We start from the raw sequence: 20,000 nt of genomic DNA, 5'->3' as shown, positions 1-20,000 counted from the left end.
AGACAACAAACAATTATTATAACAATTACATATTATTGCTCTTTTGTCGATTTTTATCGCTTCCATTGTCCTCATTTGCTAAATGACTAAATGTAAATAAATAATCTACATTTTGATTGCTTTTATAATATTTTAACCTAAAAATGATTGTAATAGGACGATTATGTAGCACATTAATATACATTTACACATTACAATTAAGAACTTTTGGAATTTTTTTTAATCCGATTAAAAATAAATTATCTATATATATATATATATATATATATATATATATATATATATATATATATATATATATATATATATATATATTTTTTTTTTTTTTTTTCTGGTTGTAGTTGTTTCTTGTTTATATGATATTAATGTAAAGTGCACAGGTATGATCTTATATATATATAAGATCATACCTGTGCACTTATATTAGTATCATATAGAGCAAGGAACCCTAGGTTTAGAATCAAAATATGCATCCTGTATTTTTATTAAACCCCTTATTGTAATTCTTCCGTTAATAATGTGTGTGATCTAGTCTGAAAATGTGTTTATGAATACCCAAAATGCTATAAGTAACTAGTTTTTCTTGTAAACAATTAGTCCCAGAGCAAGTAATGAGGCCATCAGAGATAACAGGTGGGTTCTGTCATACTCACAGCCTCCTCTTACTGTAACGCTGCAGCCATCTGAAGCTGTCCTGTTACACAGGCACCGAACACTCTCTCTGTGTTCCGCTGCGATAGAAAAGCTGAAGGTTTCTTTGGTATTGGCACATGTGCTCGGAAACTCATGTCTGTGGCCCAGTATGATAACATAAAGCTGGCAGAGCCCACAGCTGTCCGTCCTTCCCCGTGAACTCATGTGGCACAGAACAGACACATTGTGGCCCACGGCAAGAGCCTCGTTCCACCAGCAGTTCACATCCACTTCACAAGAGACTGAAAAAAAACCACGAGAGACAACAAAGACAAAAAGAACAAGTTGAGGCAAAAGGCGATGAAAAAACAAAAACATGTAGACAAAGTTTTACGAACTCGATGGCCTGTCCTGTGAATGTTTATCGCAGAACAAAAACACTACTTGGGTTTAATATAAAACGACCCCAAATAATCTTAATAAACGTTGCGACAGATCGCATACCAAGTGGCATCTGCCAAAAATTCCGTGTTTTTTTAAAGAAGCATTTTACTTTATCTGTGAAACGAAACGCATCGCAAGTTCGCAAGAAATAAGTTTAAAGCGACTAAACAACGCAGAAAGCCAAGCACTCGCGCCCACCTCGAGAACATATCCACAAGCAGAGTAACGTTACAGTAATAGCGCGCCGTGCCATCGCTCGCGGCTCCCGCGTGTGACGCAACGTCCCGTTAGCCGAGCGACCGGAGTCACGGAAAGTCCGCGGTCACCAGACATTTGCGTGCTCCCCTCCAGAGTGACATCGGCGTCCCGCGAGACGGCGCTTTTCACAGCCGCCACTCGCTCCCACGAATTAACACGAACGCTAACGTCGCTTTCGGCATCCTGGAACGAGCGCGCTCTATTTCCCGTAATCCTCTTCCTTTCGGGTCCTCGTGGATTTTGGATACAAGTCTGACTTTCGTCGATCGAGTCACCGTCGCCAAACCCCCTCTGACTAGGGCTGACAGGCTCGAACTGGCTTCACGTGTAAATTGTATTTCGCAGATTTAGCAGGTTTATTGACGACCCTCCTGCGCCAAGCCAGCCGACCAATCAGCGGAGGGCTGAGTTTGATCACGCGGTTCTTCGGCTCGGTAGACGCCTTGGAGGAAACCGTTTCTAGAGGCACGGTCGCACGCGCCCCACGTGCGCTGTCTCGGTCGACTTTGGTGCTTTAGATGCACCAAACCAAAATCTGTCATCTGCGATAGACATTTAGAGGATATTTTGAACTGCAAGGCAAAAATCTTAATAGAGCTCAGGAAACGCGTTTCTCATCGGGAAATGAAACTGGTTCACGCTCACGTGAAGGCTTGGGCCAAAAACAGGAAATAGCTGATAGGCTGAACTCATAATGCTTACTACCTAGTGCACAGTGCATACTGCCTACTATTTTTAAGCAATACAGTATACAATAAACAACTGTATCATTAACAAGGCGTTTTATTTGAACTTTTCAAATATTTACTGAAGTTTTTATTCAAAAGATATGCCTTTCTCATCTGGTATGAGACAGGGAAAGTTGATAGAACACACGTCGGTCATTCACCTAACAATACAATCCTTTTTAGCATGATTAAAATGGGTTTGCATTATTGAAATATCATTTTTATTTAAATAGGTATTTTATTTATTATTGTACTGCAATATTATGCAACATTATTCTACAGCTTCTGTACTGATTCCAGCGGACTTGAGTTATGTTTAGCAGATTCTGGCAAATATAGTAGGTCATCCGGGTATTCCATTCGTACAGAACATTTGCTTACTATGCACAGCATACATACTGGATATTGCAGAAGTAGTGAGAGTAGTATGGCATTTCGAACACAGACATAAACATACTTCATGCTTCATATTATAACTTGCAAATTAACTGAACTGAACGTCAGTAGCGTCACTCTTTAAGATTTAGGACTTTTTTATTTAGCCCAGTGGTTTTCAATCATTGATATGGGGACCCATCACTCTTCACAAGATGATTGGGCTGCTTTTGGGCTGATTTATTCCCTTTTAACACACACACACACACACACACACACACAGGTGCTCTCAAAAAATGTTTTGGTAACTTATTAACTTTCATATTTTTTAGATTTATTACATGTAAAATAAAAAAAAAAATCAATAGAGGGTACAGCGTGAAAGTAAAAAATCTATTTCCTAGGATCAATCCAAAAAGCATTAGCAAACCAGAAAAGTTCAAGTTATGTAAAGATATGTTTAAAAGTATGTTGATTTTTGCACGCAGTACTTGGTCGGGGTTCCCTTACTGGCGTGGAAGCTTCAGCTCGTACCGTGTTGTTGGATCCACAGTTTCTCATCTTTCTCGTAAAAATATACCATAGATACCACATGGGCGTCACCTCAGGCATGTTGTCTGGCCAATCGAGCACACTAATATCCACTTGGAAGTGGTTTTGTCACTGTGGGCGGGTGCTAAAGTCCTGCTGGAAAAGGAAACCAGCATCCCTTAAAGCTTGTCAGAAGATCTCCTGGAAGATGGCTTTGGACTTGATAAAACCGAATGAACCAACACCAGCAGACATCACAGCACCACAAATCAGCAGTGACTTCAGAAACTTCGCTGGGCTTCAAGCAGCTTGGATTCTGTGCCTCTCCAGTCTTCCTCCAAGACCTTGATTTCCAGAGGAAATGCAAAATGTACTTTTATCTGGAAAGAGGACTTTGGACCACTGAGCTGCAGTCTATTGTGTTTCTCCTTAGCCCTGGTAAGATGCTTCTGGTGTTGTTTCTGTTTCAGAAGGGATTTACTAGCCTTTATCCTGAAGACGTCTGAGTGGGACGACTCCACTCCTTGTGAAGCTCTCCCAAGTGTTTGAATCAGCTTTACTTCAAAGCGTTTGCGGTCATCCCTTTTCCCGCCTTTCTTCCTTCCAGTCATTTAATATGCTTTAATACAGCACTCTGTGAACAGCCAGCCCTGAACTTCTGTCCATTGACCATTGCCATGTCAGCAGTCTTCCCCATTACTGTGGTTTCAACCAATGAGAGATAGCCAGAACTTTTTAAAAAACGACTTTTTAGAAAATTAATTTGCCATAATTTCGAAAGCTGACTGATCACGGTTTATTAAAAGATTTTTATGGTTATATATGCAAATGAGCACAAACTGATTCATTAGCGATTAATGCAAACCATCTTTATTCAAGAGAGAAATATACTCCAGATAAAGATTAAAAAGCGAATACACTGAATCGAATACAAAAAGTAGCCCAACTTATGACTTTACAACATCAAACTTTATAAAATCTTTATTTAAATTAAGTGCAAAATGCGTGGGAGTTCAATGCAAACCACGAACAAGTCTCGAGCACAAAATATGGAGGAAATGAAATACGGGACAGGTTGGAGAAGCACACGTGCACGCTTTTTTATTCACTCGTGCTGTAGAGAAGGCCAGTTTCTCAGCAAAGCGAGCTGATTTCTCCTTTGCTGCAGCCCCACTTGCAGCAGGCGTTGGACAGTCCCACCACTACGTCACGTCCCTTTCTGTCCACGGTACGCAGCGCTTCGAGCACCTCCTGAGAAATGAGAGAGCGCGCGGGCCTGCTGAACACACCACCTTCCTGTTCCCCTTGGGTCAGCGCCGGAAGATCTGAGTCAGGGGCATGCTGGGAGGACGGTGCAGCACCGTACAGCACGGCACCGTCTGCAGCGCTGCTGTCATATGAGCTGAATAAGTCCAGGATTTCATCTGGGAAAGAAGAGATGTTTCATGCAATACTTGTGCAATTATACACGCGAATGAATGATTTCTGGTGAAGAAAGTCTTTTCACTCAACAATTCTAAGTTTTACAAGTTATAGATTGAATTAAACATTGAATTTTGAAAAATAAAGACTTATATAGTAATGTTTTATGAGCTTTTTATGCACACAAAGGCTGCATTTATTAATTCAAAATAAAGCCACACACTGATATTGTGAAATGTTATTACAGTTAACTCATTTCGATTAAAAAAATATATGCTTTATTTATCTTTTGTAACATTCTGAATGTGATTTAATGTCACCTTTGATCAATTCGCTGGCTAAAAGTATTATTTCTTTCAAAAAATTTTTTTTCACAATTTTAGTCCATAATTTTGAATGTAAAATCAACTGGTTTTAAACACAGTACAAACTGAGATTAAATTGGTACGTATATGCAAATGTTTGTAACATTGTTACAACCTGCATTTTAAAGTTTTGAGTGGAGAAAAGGTTTAAATCCAGCATTTTTCTGTATAAAAAAAGTATTCTGTATTTGTGATATGATGTCTACTAGTGCTCAACAGTAAAAAATAAATAAATAAAATAATTAAATAATAATAATAATAAAAAAAAAAAAAAAAAAAAAAAAAAAAAAAAATATATATATATATATATATATATATATATATATATATATATATATATAGTAAAATAGATATAGCCGAAGTAATTAAACATTTGTAATATTGTTACAACTCAGACTTGCGATACTAACCCGTGTTAGTCAAGGAGCGCTTCCACCGAGAGCCTCCGCAGGTGAAGATGACAGCGCGGATGAACTCCCGGCCGCACAACTTGACTCCGTACGAGGGGCCGTCCAGCGCCTGTACTCCAGCCAGCAGCAGACACACTGCGAGCGCTGTGCTTTTCCACATCATGCTGAGAGCGGGTCTTTCACCGACAGCGGCGGTTGATCTTCAGAAGCTGCTTCCCTGCCGGCCTTCCCTTCGGGTTCGGAGCCAGGTGTCTGTTTGACGGAGAAGTTCTGTGATTTTTCTCAGGTCTCTGTTTCTCTTTATAAAGAGGTGAGGGGCACGCACGCTCAACCCCCCACAACCCCCCCCTTTTAGCAGGAGTCACTGATAACCCTGCGAGATAGCGGCAGAGACCTTTCCGGTAACAAAAGCACGAGCAGGAAAGGTGAATGTGTAATTATAACGACATTCTGTGACACTAGACACTCTTTCTTCATTTAAAATGATGAATCATATTTCCCATACGACTCACTTCGGGATATTGCAGCATGAACATTTCTCTTTACAGTGATTGAATTAAGATATCGGTCTGTTTTCTCCAATAAATGTATTTCAGTTACATTTTTATGCATCTGGATGCATATTTATTGCATTCAAGATACACATTTTATCACATTTCTTGGGAATCGAGCCTATGATTATTTGATGCAGTGCAATGCGTTATTATTTTTCCTAGTTAGAAATAATTTCATTAATGATTAAAGTTTTATTTACATTTTGTACATAACGCTTCACTCCAAAGAGTCTTACATTGCATTGATCAAAGCTCAAAGATCACATTTAAGCTACATTTTAACTGAAAAATAATTAAATGAATACTTTTCGAAGGCCCGTTTTCTTCAGCCTTCGACGTTTAAGTAAATTTACCGTGTAATAACGTGCACGTACATCTTTATGATACATTACCTGGGAATATGCACATATTTTATCATCCACCAGGTGAAAACCGTAAGGCTTGCATTTAAGAAAGCGAGAGCAAGGCTCCCCAAAATGCGTGTCCCGAGTTCACCCCGAACACCGTTTCACCTTCTCTGCAATGCATCATGTATTTTATTTTTTTTACCATTTTTTTTCCGGACTGAGTGATGACTATGAGGTGTAGAGGTTAAGAGACAAAGAGATGTAGCGAGTATGGCATTTTCAAAGTGTGATAACACAGTCCATTGCACACGAGCGATCCCTGCATCCACGCGGACAAAGGTCACCAGTATCCAAAATGACAAGAGAATAATGAATTTTTAACGAATGCGAAGATAACAATGACAACAACGTGACATTTCGAGAGACATTAACCACAATATTGGACGCATGGATGGTGGCCTGGGAAATGTATGTAATATTTAATAGTATAACCTATAATGTGTGTGTGTGTGTGTGTGTGTGTGTGTGTGTGTGTGTGTGTGTGTGTAAATTTTAAATCTTATAAAGAAACACAAAATTACACTTCCATCACATTCACTTTTCTCAGGTTTAAGTTATTTTAAATATATGCACTTCATAAAAACTACTTGAATACGTATTCTATTATGAACCTGAATTTTGTCATTAATTAGGCAAAGCGAGCCAGGGCAGGTTTGTTCATATATCACGTTTAATTCAAAGTGCAATTAAACATATTTAAGTGTATTTTATGCTAAAATATCTGTGAGCACAAAAAGACTTTATAATTAACGCGTTTTAATCAAAATTGCATGGATTTACTGCATACATTTGGTTTTATTTGGAGGAAGAGCCCGCGTTTAAAGCTCTTACACAACGTGGATTCAGATCAGCTTTCTGCCAGATGTTCCGTAAAAGCGAACGACGTAAACCTAGCGACGCGACTGATTTCAGATCAGCGCACAAAAGCGTGAGACACGGTTATGATTGACAGGCTTCAGACGAACCCGGTCCCTTATATAGCGCTGGCTCCCCGGTTCCACCAATAGGAAGACGCGGCGTTATAGTTATTGTAACCGGACCAATCGGAGCGAATAAAGGGGGCGGGAACGCAGCGAGTGGGTAGCAACAGTTGCCCGGGTGAGGACGAAGCGCCATAGCCACGGTAGTCGTGGTGACAAGAACCCAGCAACGAGAATCAACAACAACAACAACCCGATTCATTGACAAAAAGCGTATTAAATCCAAAGTACCGCTGGAAAAGTCACTCGGAATAAGAGGTGATTCCGTTTTTTATATTTCTTACGAAGTCTCAGTGCGTGGAAAACAGAAACAGGTGCGAGGATGATGATATTTTTAGCGTCTATCGACGTCCAATAATCATTATCGTTGAGCGGGATTGCTAAGCGATCGTGTCCAGCGCTAGACAGACGCGTCTCTCCGAGGATAGACATTATTACCAGCAGCCTCAGCCAAAGCTGCTCGTTGTTATGACGATATACTAGATAGGTTGTACAAAATGGCGGGTGTTGTTTGCAATAATACGTGAGTCTCCATACACATTGCTGGATAGCCACCCATCCGTAGCGCTCGGCTAGCGTTGCTATGGAGCCAGGTGTTATAAACGCTGTTGGCATAGTTACATCGACGAGCACGTTGACATGTATAAAGCAGACGCTCTCCCGTTCTTCACCTTTGCTTGACCAATCGATGTCTGTTGGATATGAAACCATATATGATATAATGTGCAGTCAGTGCATTGTAAATAAGATGCAAAGCAGGACATTTGACTGCGCAGGTGCCGGGGTCGAAATGTTTGCACGACCACGAGTAGATTCTTTTGTGAGGTGTATACTGTGTTACATTTATGCGTTTAGTTTATGGATAAACTAACCAGGTTCAAATGGTTTATTTATTGACATTTCTGTTTTGATTAAAATGATGCCTTATGGATGCGCATACTTATGTTATAGAAGCCAATAGCTGTTCATTTATGTAAATGCATTTTATTTGTATTATTATTATGCATCTTATCATGTATTAGATCATTACGTCTTTAGTATAAATGTTAAGGTATTATAGAAATATATGCATTCAGGTGGTGGATGTGAACATCTCCCTCACAGCAAAAAAGCGATTATATAAATTATTATTATTATTATTATAATTATGTAATTATGTAAGAATGTTGCTTATGTGAACTACGCATATGATGCAAATTGATAAAAAAATCATAAGCTAACGTTATAACTAAACAAAAGAAGCAAGATGTATACAGACTTGTTTTGATTTGATTATTGCATAATTGAATCATAAACTGGCCAGATTAGAGCAACAGAAATGAAGTAAATTAGTACTGACACTTGAAATTTGACATTGATATTTATTTTTTATTGAGGAGGATATTTGTGAACCTGGAACACAAAAGCAGTCATAAGTAGCAAGGGCATATTTGTAACATTAGCCAGTAATACATTTTATGGGTCAAAGTTTTTGATTCGTGTTTTATGCCAAAAATCATTAGGATGTTAGGTAAAGATTGTGTTCTAAGAAGATATGTTAATTTCCTACTGTAAATATATCAAGACTGAATATTTGGATAAGTTTAAAGGGAATTTTATATATATATATATATATATATATATATATATATATATATATATATATATATATATATATATATATATATATATATATATATATTGCCCCCTTCAGGTTGTATCTCAGCCAAATATTGTATTATGCTAAAAAAACATATAGCAGTGGAAAGCTTATTTATTCATATTTCAGATGATGTATAATTCTCAATGATAAAAAATTTACCCATATGACTTTTTGTGGTTTTGTGGTCCAAGGTCACATACAAGGTTTTAATAACAGTGGGATTGAATTTTTAAGTATCAAAGAAAGAGAAACGCACCTTTTGTGTGTGTGTGTGTGTGTGTGTGTGTGTGTGTATGTTCTTGCCAATGATGTGTGGCCTCATTCATTTGCAAGCAGTTATCAGGTTTCTAGTAATAGGACACCAAATGCTCTGCCCTAACTTCCATGCTCTTCTTTATGCTGGCCCAACAAAGGTTGTAGTCTTTAGGGCTTTCTTGGAACCACATGACTGTGCCAAGGTGGTGATTAGTGATAATAATGAAAACTCAAATAACTTTGTTAGTGTTATTATTATTATTATCATCTTCATTATTATTATTATTATTATTCATGCTTAGACCTTCTACATCAGTGCAGAACTCATCCTACACTATTGACAATGGTGATTCGCTAGCAAATGATGAAATTAAAAATGATTGCATGGCTCTCTGAAATACTGACTGGTCAGTGACTTGCGCGGAAGTCTACTGGAAGTCTAATATTCCCTGGTATTAATGTCTAATGTCTGAATAACAGACTCCTCATCTGCCGTTATTAGAGGCCAGAGCTTCTTCCACGAAAATCTGTTTAATAAGTGGATTGATTGTATGTTATTTAAAATGTTCTCTGGTTTGCTTCACACATGCTAACTTTGAATTTCTCTTTCATTGATTTATATAAATGAAGCTCCCAGCCTCAGGAGGCGGTGTGACTCCCACATCAGGCCAGGCTGCCACCGTCAACTTATCGACTGGAGCGACGCCTATTTAAAGACTGCCGCTTGTCACAGCTGACAGAGCTCACCTTCCAGCAGTCTACTGGATTACAGTTACAGGTAAGAGGTCAATAAATAACGTTCTATAGTCTCCGCATAAATAAAGACATTTTCCTGAAAATCTACTCAAAGCAGTTACATTTAACAAAAACGTGGTGGATTTGCTGAAAATCTGTGGTAATAAGGTGGATTGATTGTGGATGTTATTTAAAATGTTCCATCTGGTTTGGGGCCATTGGGCCCACCACCTGCAGGAGGGACCGTGATAATATCGACATTCGACAACCAACCCTGTTATTATCACAGAATGAGTTGTTGCGTGAGGTTGACCGGCTCAAAACCTCCACGCACTGAATTTCTTCTCGATGGACTTCATTGCATTCAGTCAATGGCAACCCCAGCGTATGTGAGGGTGGAGCTGCAGCAGACTCTCCCTGTCAGCCTCAGGGAGGCGGTGTGACTCCCACATCAGGCCAGGCTGCCACCGTGACGGCGGCTCCCCAACAACGCCTATGTATTTGAGTTTAATCCGTGGATGCAAAGTGCTGACCTAGATGGCAGTGTAGAGTACCGGCCTTCTTGGTCCTTGGGAGGGTGCTGGAAAGGCTCCACGGGACTCTATCGTGCTGGGGACTGCTGCTGAACTTCAGACTGTTCAAGCATAAGGTGTCCACCAGGAGCGACGCCATCAAGAGGCCCAACTGCACCACCTGGTGGTGAGTTGGATCCGGCCAGACCACACCCCCCGTCGCTGTTGGGAAGAGCACAGAAGAGCCAGGCGAACGCCCAGGGAGCTGGAGACGGTTGAGTCCGAATGGACTATGTTCTCTACCTCTTTGGTCGCGCCCCGCCGGAGCAAGTCTCCCGCGTGTCCCACTCAGACTCCGGAATATGTCACAGCTGAAGATCCTCATGGTTGGCCCGAGGACTCACCTGACGCCGTCCAGCGGAGCTGCAGAACACACTCGGGTCTGGGAGGAGTAGGCCATCGAAAATGTCACGGTTCACAGGTAGAGAGGGAAAGTCACTGCCAACACCGTATTAGTGCTGAAACCTAACGTTCTGGATAGTCTCCCCACAGATAAATAAAGACATATCATTGGTTGAGAAGCTCTGTGGCAGCCAGGGGTGGACAATCCGCCCGGAATACGGTTTGGATGTTGTGGGGCTGCCATCTACTCTGCAAGGTCGCGAGTCTGATTAGACGGGGTGGTGGTTCAGAAAGATGTGGGGATACCTTCTCAGCCTCCTGGGAATCTATGCCAGGGTGCTGGAGGTCACGGCTTGAGGAACAATAAAACTGGACCAGCTCTATCAGGAATGCTGGAGGGTAGTTTGCCAGCTGTGTTTTGTGGATTTGGAGAAGGCATCAATTTTCCTTTCTGTAGAGGGTTCTCTGTCATTCCAGTGACTCTGTGTCAGATTCTTAGTCCTCCTGCTGCCGTAGTCCAGACTGGAGTTCCTACACAGGTGGTGCAGCAGGTGCAGGGGCGCCCAATAGCTTCTCTGCTTTTGCTGATGATGTTGTTCTGTTGGCTGCATCTGGCCAAGACCTCAGTGTGTGCTGGGGCGGTTTGCAGCTGAGTGTGAAGCGGCAGGGATGAAAATCTAAACCCTGGTCCTCAGTCCCAAGGGTGGCTTGCCCCCCTTCATACTGGGGAGCTGCTCCAGGTGGAATAGTTGACCGACTGGGGGTAATGGTGCGTGGCGAAGACAGGCAAAGCTCTGTGATGGCAGATCGATTTATCTTAGTTCCTACTTCACCTGGTCATAGCTTTGGGTCATGACCGAATAGATCCCGGATACAAGCGGTCGAAATGAGTTTCCTTCGTAGGGTGGCTGGGCGCCCCCTTAGAGATAACCGTTCAGAAAAGACCCGCTGCGAGCTGAGGTGGCTCGGGCATCTGTTCGCTCACGCCATGTCCAGGCCCCGGGACAGACGCTGGAGAGACTATGTCTCGCGCCTGGACTGGACCGCCTGCTTAGACTGTTGCCCCGCGACCCGGCCCCCAGGATAAGCGGAAGAAAAGAAAATAAGAAGATTTACCTTGAATGCAATGCAGGTCACGTTCCTTCTATCAAATATTAATGCGCTTTCTTATTTATTTCTGTAGAGGGTTCTCTTCATTCCAGTGACTCTGTGTCAGATTCTAGTCCTCCTGCTCAGTCCAGAAAGTTCCTCGGTGCAGCAGGTGCAGAGCGCCCAACAGGTATCCCTAAACCCTAAACCCTAAACCCGTGTGCCCAAATACAAACAGGATGCGCTTTCACAAAGTCTGTGATGGCAGATCGAACTGGTCTATGTGATAATACACGCTAATACAGGTAATTGAAACCGCGCCCGGCGCCCGGGTTTGGTTTGGACACCGCTTCTTACAATACTCTTAAAATAGTTTTTTTAGATACTTTCGTTATTTATTAGCGCTCAACATAAAAAGCGATGAAAGCAATATCTTTGAGAACCTAGGTTGAATGAATACTTTCCTTTACAGACATAAAAATATATCTATATTGAATAAACAAATTACAAATTCTTAAACCCAAAACAAAAGTTTATCCATAAATGATTTAAATGTTAATGCAGTCTACTTGCTGTTTTTCCTGAGATAAATCATATTTATTATATCTGCTGGTGATCTGTGCAGGCAATTGAAGGCTCATTATCGTGATTTTGTATGGTTTATGGTTATATGCTTAAAATGAACGACTACTAGTCAACCAGAAATATATGTAGTTGAGCACACACAAAAAAGCAATCAAGGTCATGGACTTAAGCATGTAAATGTTTAAAAAGCTTTTAGTTAAAATGACTTGCATTTCATTTCAAGTATTTTCGACCTGTCTTGTAATATCTAAAAACACACAACTGTGAAAATACAGAAAGCGTCTTTCATACCAAGTTCTTGATTTATTTATTTATTTTTAATTTTTTTTACTTCAGCACAGTCTAATTAAATCAGACTTCATCAGACCGGAAGAAATGTTGTTGAAGCTTAGAAAACTGTGAGAGAATTTTGAAACGCCTTGGCCTCAGTCGGCACGCAGATGGAGGAAATCCAGCACTGCTTGTTGTTTGGGTCTGTTGGAGTTTTGTAGAATAGCAGTTCTTAGAAAAAGGCTTGCCATGCAGTCCTCAAACGAATGAGACATGACGATTGAGGGATTTTGCTGTTGTGTACCATGTTTACCCCGAACAGCACTTGTGGGAGGTAACCACAGAGGAAGCCACTGCTTTCAAAAAACATAAAGGTTTTAAAGACAGATCGGTAGTTTAGCCTGTCCAAAGGATTCTGGTAAATATACACAGAGCTGGATAACAAAGTGTACATCCACAGATGAGCAACTAGATGTCCAGGTGCATATAATGTGTATGTTTCTTAAGATTTATATTAAGATTGAAATAAATGTTCCTGTTTAATCAGCGCAAAATCCTTCAACAATTCATTCGCAAATTCAATCCTTCGCAAATTCATCGTCTAAACTCTAATAATTACATTTATAAACTGCAAGTCATACCTTTTTTTAATAAAAAAATTATTTATTCAATAAGGATGCATTAAATTGATTAAAGGTGACCAGGGCATTTATATATATTTATATATTATTATAAAAGATTTCTATTTCAAATAAATGCTTACTATTCCTCAAATACGTTTTCATCACAGGAAATAAATAGATTTTTTTTTTTTATAAATTGTAATAATATTTCAAGTCAAATAAAGTCAATTAAATGCAGTCTTGGTGAGCATAAAAGACAAAAATAAAAACTCTTAAAAGTAGTATACCTAAAACATACTTAAAGGTACATTTAGTCATATTGGGTTTGTGTTTTTCACAGCACCTGTTCTATTCTATTCTATTCTATTCTATTCTATTACTAGAATAGCTGGTACTTGTTTACTGTTGGTCTCTCGTTGATCTAAATGCTTCTATTGTTAACTCACTTTAGAAAAAAAAGCATCTGCTAAATGATTAAATGTTAAATGTTTACTGCGGTTAGCTACGGTTTATTTATACATAAGTGTAAGGTTCTGAAAACAGGAGGGTTACTGAGGTAAAGTGAGCGGTATTCAGGTTAACATGTGATCATCTTTGCCCCAGATACATTTTATTAGGCCACCGATAAGACTGAAGTCTTTATCTTATTTTAAACATAAGTGCAATTAATTTCTTCAGGGGTAAAGTTAAAAATAAGAGGGTCTGAAAATCTTTTTTAGCATTAAAGCTGTAAACCATGGCCCAGTTTAGATCAATGAGATTGTGGTTCGCCGTTCTCACAGGAGCTTTTTCAGGAAGCTAATGTTTTTCTCTTTTTTTCCCCTGTAATCTATTAACAGAGGTCAGTAGTTCAAGCCACATCTCAGACAACAAAAACAGAGCCGGGCACCCAGCTGAATGTCACCAGCCTACAATCGGTGCACCTGACACAAGAGGTGAGCGCTCTCACTCATATAAGTGTGTGTTATTATGTCAGTAAAGCCTGGCTCTCTCTGCATTTTATGTGACTCCCATTTCATTTTCCAATGCATCTTGACATCTCGAATGTATTGCATTATAGTTCATCTAGAAAAAGTGGCCTAACTGTTGCTTAAAGTCCCCCTGAATTCAAAAGCACTTTACTTTTTTTGGGTGTTAGTGTCATTAAGGTTATCTATAAGCCAGTGACAGAATTAGCATTTAGAAGATAAAAGCGTTTAAAATGAGCAGTTCCGCTAAAATGGATCAACAATTATTTTAATGTCACCTTGTACTTCAGCTTCACGTCAAATCTTCCGACCGCCAAATTCTCTCTACAATTTGAGCGCCGCCACCAAGCAGAGAGGATTCGGGCGGTGTAAATATGCTCTCGATTTGGGGCAAATGAGGTGTAGTTTCATGCTGAATCCTGGCAGCGGACACAGAGATGCGATCGCACAGAGCAAAATCATATGACAGAGTCAGCAAATATTAAACACTCAGCATGATTATGATCACTCGGCGATATACCGGTTTATACAAATACTGGCGTTTATTTTTCTTATGATACAAATTTTTAAATACCGCAATACCGTGTATGTCATTTAAACAACGTCACTTTACAAAAGTAACTTTAGTAAGCGGCGTTTTCTTAGAATATACATACTGACGACTTTTTTTAATAAACCTGGAAGATGGAAGCATGCACTTTTTTTTTGTTTTGTTTTTTTTCCAGTTGCTCAGACGCAGACAGTGCGCTGTATGAGATTTTAAAAAAAAGTACAATTACAGCCAAAACTACCGCAGAGTCGCTCTTTTTTTTTTTAATGTAGCTGCCTGTTTATTTCATCAGAGGATGTTTTATGCGATTTATAAATAAGAGTGGCTCCTGGTTAACATGTCAGTAGAATATGTGGTTAACACCTGATCATGCTTAAAAAAAAATAGCGTTGAAACCGGTATAATATATATTTTTTTGTCACACCGCCCAGCACTATGATCACTATTTTGTTGTAGCAAGAGTTTCATATTGAATCTATGGAGTAATCTAGACTGTGGCTGTCAAATGCGGCTTTACCGAGCTCAAAGGCTCTGGCCAGGTCAGATATAAACAACGCTGTTTGCTATTTTTAAAAGGAGACGGGGCTTCTCAATATTTCCTGCCCTGTCTTCCTGTTTCAGTTGAAATTACGTCACTACTCACCACAAAGAACGCGTGCTTAAGGGGACCTTTAAATGCAAAGATTACAGTCGTCTAACTCTCTAACGGTTGATTTCAGGACTCTTTTCTCAGACAGAGAGGAAGTGATGCACAGAGAGAGAGTGAGGTGAAGAGAAAGAGACAGATAGAACACTGGTTGGAGCATAGGCCAGCGGTAGTACTACTAGAGAAAAGCACTAACCCGTTTGGAGGTAGTTTATCCTATGCATCTGTCAACGGAGGTTTGCTGGATTGCTCATCCTGTTTCCCCATCTCTGCCTGTCGCCTGTTCACCCATCACCTTATCTCTACCCGTCATGTCAGTGGACGGGCAGACAGACAGGGTCTTCTACACCTCTGCTGCTGTGCCAGATGTGCAGTCTTACCTCTATGAGATGCCCTCAGCCCATAGTGTAGGTGACTTCAGTTAAAACACGGTGTTGTAGTTATAGCTGTGGTCAGTCAGTGAGACCGAGTTGATTGTGTTAGATCCTTTAGTGCAGTGATTTCCAACCAAGGATCTGTGGGGAGCCTAAATTAAAAATATATGATACACACAATATTGTTCAAAGTTTAGGTTTGGTAGGATTTAAAAAAATGTTATTTAAAGAAGTTTCTTCATGCTAATCAAGGCTGCATTTATTTGGTTAAAAATACAGTAAAAACAGTAATATTGTAAAATATGATTACAGTTTAAAATAACCGCTTTCTGTTTTAAATCATGAATAATTTTTATGATGCAAAGCTGAATTTTCAGAAATCATTGTAATATGTAGAAAAAGTGATATATTATATTTTATATATCTTTTTTCTTTTTCTTTTCTTTGAAAGCTCAAAAGTAAAGGTTAACAGAAAAATATCTAAAAAGATTCAACATTTGCTTATATTAAATATTTTTATATTAATTTAGTCAGTAATCATATTATAATCAGTAATATATTTTATATAAAAAATCTAAATAACTTTAATAAATGCTAAATAAATAAATAAAATAATAAATATAATAAAACTAATAATAAAAGCTAAATTTTAGTGTATTGCTGGGGTTTACTTAATAATTAAACTTATCCCAGCATACGTACTACTTTTTGTAGAAACTAAGTCTATTTTTTTACCCACAGTATTGATTGTTTTTAGTTAAAAAAATAATTTTTGGAGGTTCCCAATATATTAATAACAATAATGAAAATGCTATCCGGTGTAATATGAGTTTAATACAGATTTCTGTACTTAAACCTTACTCCCAAGTGTTGGGGTTTTATTTCAGAGTGTAGATAAGATTAAAAGGTTGGGAAACACTGAATTAGTGCACTGAATGTGGCTGCAGGCATGTTTTTATTGCAGAATTAGGTTTAAAGCATAACCGATTGTGTCAATTTTGCCTTCCTAATTTGTGTATTGGTGTATGTGCACCACAGGTACAGCAGCAGCTCCAACAGGTGCCAGTCCAGCATGTGTATACCAACCAGGTGCAGTATGTGGAAGGAGGAGATGCAAACTACACCACCAGCACCATGTGAGTGTTTACAGGAACCAACACGTCCTGTGCACATGTGTAGGATCGGGGCTTTTCACACTATACATGCTTCTTGAATTGACAGCTAGCTCTTTGTCATAGCTACTGTTAACCACAGGTTAGACAACTGTTTTAAGAAACTATTAGCACTGCTTGAAGGATACGAATATCAATTGTGGTGTCAAAAGATAGACAGTGTGAAACAAAGTTGTGCTTGTTTGAATACAGACAGTCAAATAATTAATTGTGATTAATCACATGCAAAATAAATATGTATTTATGTGTATATTCATTAATATTAAGAAAAATTAATATTAAGATCGTTATCGTGCTCTGTGTGAACGGGCCTGTTGTAACCCTGCTGTTTTTCTCGCAGTCGTTCCAGCAGTTTCCCGTACACAGAGACTCCCCTGTACACCCAGACCACTGCTGGACAGTACTACGAGACCACCCCTGCCTCTGGATCCGAGGCCACGTCCCCCGGGACCCCCCTCACCGTCTCCGTGACCACAGGATCCCCCGGGGTGTCCATGTTTGTGGCGGGGCCGGGGCAGATCGTGGCCAATCCCACCACGGCGGCAGGGGGCGGAGTCACAGCCGTAGTGGCAGCCACTGGGACGGCGTCGAACGGTTCCGGAGACTCCGGAGGCGAGGCTAACGGTAGCAGCGGGAGCTACGTGATTCAGGGCGGCTACATGCTGGCCGGCGGCGGGACCGGCAGCAGCGGAAACGGTCACGGTTATCCGCACCCCACTCGTGCCTCTCCAGCCACCGTGAGTATAAACGAAGGCGAGGACAATAGCGTGCCGTCGGCAGACAAAAAGGTATGACGACAGCAGGGGCGGGGCTTAATCGTCACTCATCGCCACTCACAGATTCCCCCCCTATCCCCGCCACCCAAATAAATTTAAACGCATGGTGATCTCATCGCTCCGTTCCACCTGCCAGAGAGCACAGTGATACTTCCAAGTCCAAATTTATTTCATTTTCAGTTTTATTCCATGAAGAATGTTTTTTTTATCAGGAACAGCATGCCATTACTATGACGACAGCTGACATGCAGCTTGTCGGCGGTGCTTGCTGAGGCTTTCACTGTGCTGTCGTATTCATCGCTGAAAACATTCAAATTCAGTCATAACCATGTTCATAATAACCGTGAGAGACAGATGGCCTTGTGTTCGACATGTTCCTATACGCGGCGGCCTTCCAGTTTTGCTGCACGCTCTGTTACAAAATTCTTTTAGTTAAGAATTGAGGTATTTTATTGATTTATCGTCTCATTGCATACTGCGTCTTGTATGCCACGGCACGCAGAAACAGTTGTCGACAGGCATACAGAGCTGTGTACAAGTGCTCGCTCCTCTCTGGTTTTCTGTATTTTTGCATGTCAATGAATGTCGTCAGATTTATAACCAAAACGTGAGGATGCTGTCAAATGGTTAATCCTGTTTTTGTTTAAATAATATATGAGTGTATATATTTGTTATGCAGTGGTGTAACTACAGACAGTGCAGGCAGTGCAAAGTTATTACTATATTATTATACGATAGAAGTATTAATAATACAATATAATTCATCAGTCATTCAGTCAAGCATTTCTGAGGCTGCGGTTCTAATCCACCCTTGTATGGTTTATTATTATTATTATTTATTATTTACACATATATATTAAATATATTTATATATAATATAATGAAATGTATATATTTTCAGAATATATACTGTATGTGTGTATTTATATATACGTAATAAACAGCACACACACATTTAAACAAAAAACTATATTTCGGATATGAATAATTGCGATTAATCGCTTGACAGCACTAGTTATGTTATGTTGTTTTTTTAAATACAAGAAATTAATTGGTCGTTAGAACCGAATAATTCTGTTCAAAACATTTGTTACAAAAGATTTCGGTTTCAAATAAAACTATTTTCAGTTCATTGAAAAATGATCAAAGTTGAAAAATATTCAAACAGAAAATATTTATTTTAGTGTATTAATGTATTTACAATTAAATAAATGTAGCCTTACTGAACATAAGAGACTTCTTTCAAACACATGAAAAAATCCGCCCCAAAACAGTTAACTGTATGTGATATAAAAAAATAAAACCAAAAAAAAACCCCAGTTTGCTGTAACGTCTACTGAACAGTTTTGCTTTTGATTCGTCTTTTTTCCGCATTACTTCACACTCAAATTACTCCTACAACTCAAACCTTGAAAGACCAGAAACTTTGTTCCTCTTTTTCAACCAGACTATATGCCAACACGATCTACATACAACAAAAATAATACCAAATGTGCACAAACTCAGAAATTCAGACAAAAGACCTGTTCACAGCACTGTATGCTTTCATGAAGCTGTCAGAATAACAATATTCATATGAAAAGACATGAAATAATGCCATTTGTTACGCATTTGAGGACACTGTACTCATTTAAAGTCGACATGAATTTAAATTTGAGCTCTTATCAACCAGTCAGTTCATGATAAAAAAATAGTTTTCCACTTGAATATTTAGTTTAACTTCAAAATGACCTGAAATACGGTTCCCGAAAGTAGTTTACTGTTGACTTTGAGTGTGTAATTACAGTGTACTTACATGTGCGACGCCTGCATGCAAAAGCATATGCACGGGTTTTGCATTCGGTTGTTTGTGTGTTGTCTGTCTTAGGACATCTTTTAGCCTGGGCTCTCTGTCTGAGTGTGTGTGTGTGGCTGTGTGTGTGTGTCTTATCCCGGCAGCTGTCCTCTGGCCCTCAGGTGCAGTGGTTGTTGGATAATTATGAGACAGCGGAAGGGGTGAGTTTGCCTCGGTCTACTCTCTACTGCCACTATCTGCTGCACTGTCAGGAGCAAAAGCTGGAGCCCGTCAACGCGGCGTCCTTCGGAAAACTTATCCGCTCGGTGTTCATGGGGTTGAGGACCAGACGCCTGGGCACACGGTGAGAGAAGTCAGGTCACATGACATGCAGTTTTATTACTAAATGTCATGTGACCCATCAAAACCCCTCAAATTCTAAGTATTTAAGCACCATTTATACTATACCTTGTCGGGTGTCTCTTTGATTATATGTTCAAATCAGATCGACTGGATGAAT

The 20,000-nt window shown here is 39.7% G+C and overlaps 2 protein-coding genes and 1 pseudogene across 2 annotated transcripts in view; 1 reads left to right on the top strand and 2 right to left on the bottom strand.

Moving 5' to 3' along the window:
- Positions 1-1,793, bottom strand: part of il12rb2l (interleukin 12 receptor, beta 2a, like) — a 10,320-nt gene extending 8,527 nt beyond the window's left edge. The window contains 2 exon segments of the mRNA XM_043235813.1: positions 654-935; positions 1,276-1,793. Of these exon segments, the coding sequence (XP_043091748.1) occupies positions 654-935; positions 1,276-1,330 (337 nt within the window). The 5' untranslated portion in view covers positions 1,331-1,793.
- A 2,019-nt stretch (positions 1,794-3,812) lies between these two features.
- LOC122342023 (relaxin-3-like) lies at positions 3,813-5,455 on the bottom strand. Its single transcript, XM_043235817.1, has 2 exons — positions 5,167-5,455; positions 3,813-4,393 (listed from the first exon to the last, which is right to left on the bottom strand). Exons 1-2 carry the CDS (start codon positions 5,327-5,329, stop codon positions 4,104-4,106), a joined length of 453 nt encoding a protein of 150 aa, XP_043091752.1. The 5' UTR covers positions 5,330-5,455; the 3' UTR covers positions 3,813-4,103.
- A 5,492-nt stretch (positions 5,456-10,947) lies between these two features.
- The window catches only part of LOC122341372, an 18,270-nt pseudogene continuing 9,217 nt past the window's right edge, over positions 10,948-20,000 (top strand).

This window comes from Puntigrus tetrazona, chromosome 3 (assembly GCF_018831695.1).
Source record: "Puntigrus tetrazona isolate hp1 chromosome 3, ASM1883169v1, whole genome shotgun sequence".
Lineage (NCBI taxonomy): Eukaryota > Metazoa > Chordata > Actinopteri > Cypriniformes > Cyprinidae > Puntigrus > Puntigrus tetrazona.
Note: the sequence above shows the minus strand (reverse complement) of the source record. Positions and strands in the feature narration are given on the sequence as shown.

Excerpts from the sequence above, each read along its gene's own strand:
- LOC122342023 (XM_043235817.1), bottom strand. The coding sequence starts at position 5,329 with ATGATGTGGAAAAGCACAGCGCTCGCAGTGTGTCTGCTGCTGGCTGGA. Across the intron at positions 4,394-5,166 it reads GCGCTCCTTGACTAACACGG|ATGAAATCCTGGACTTATTC; the intron begins GTTAGTATCGCA and ends CTTCTTTCCCAG.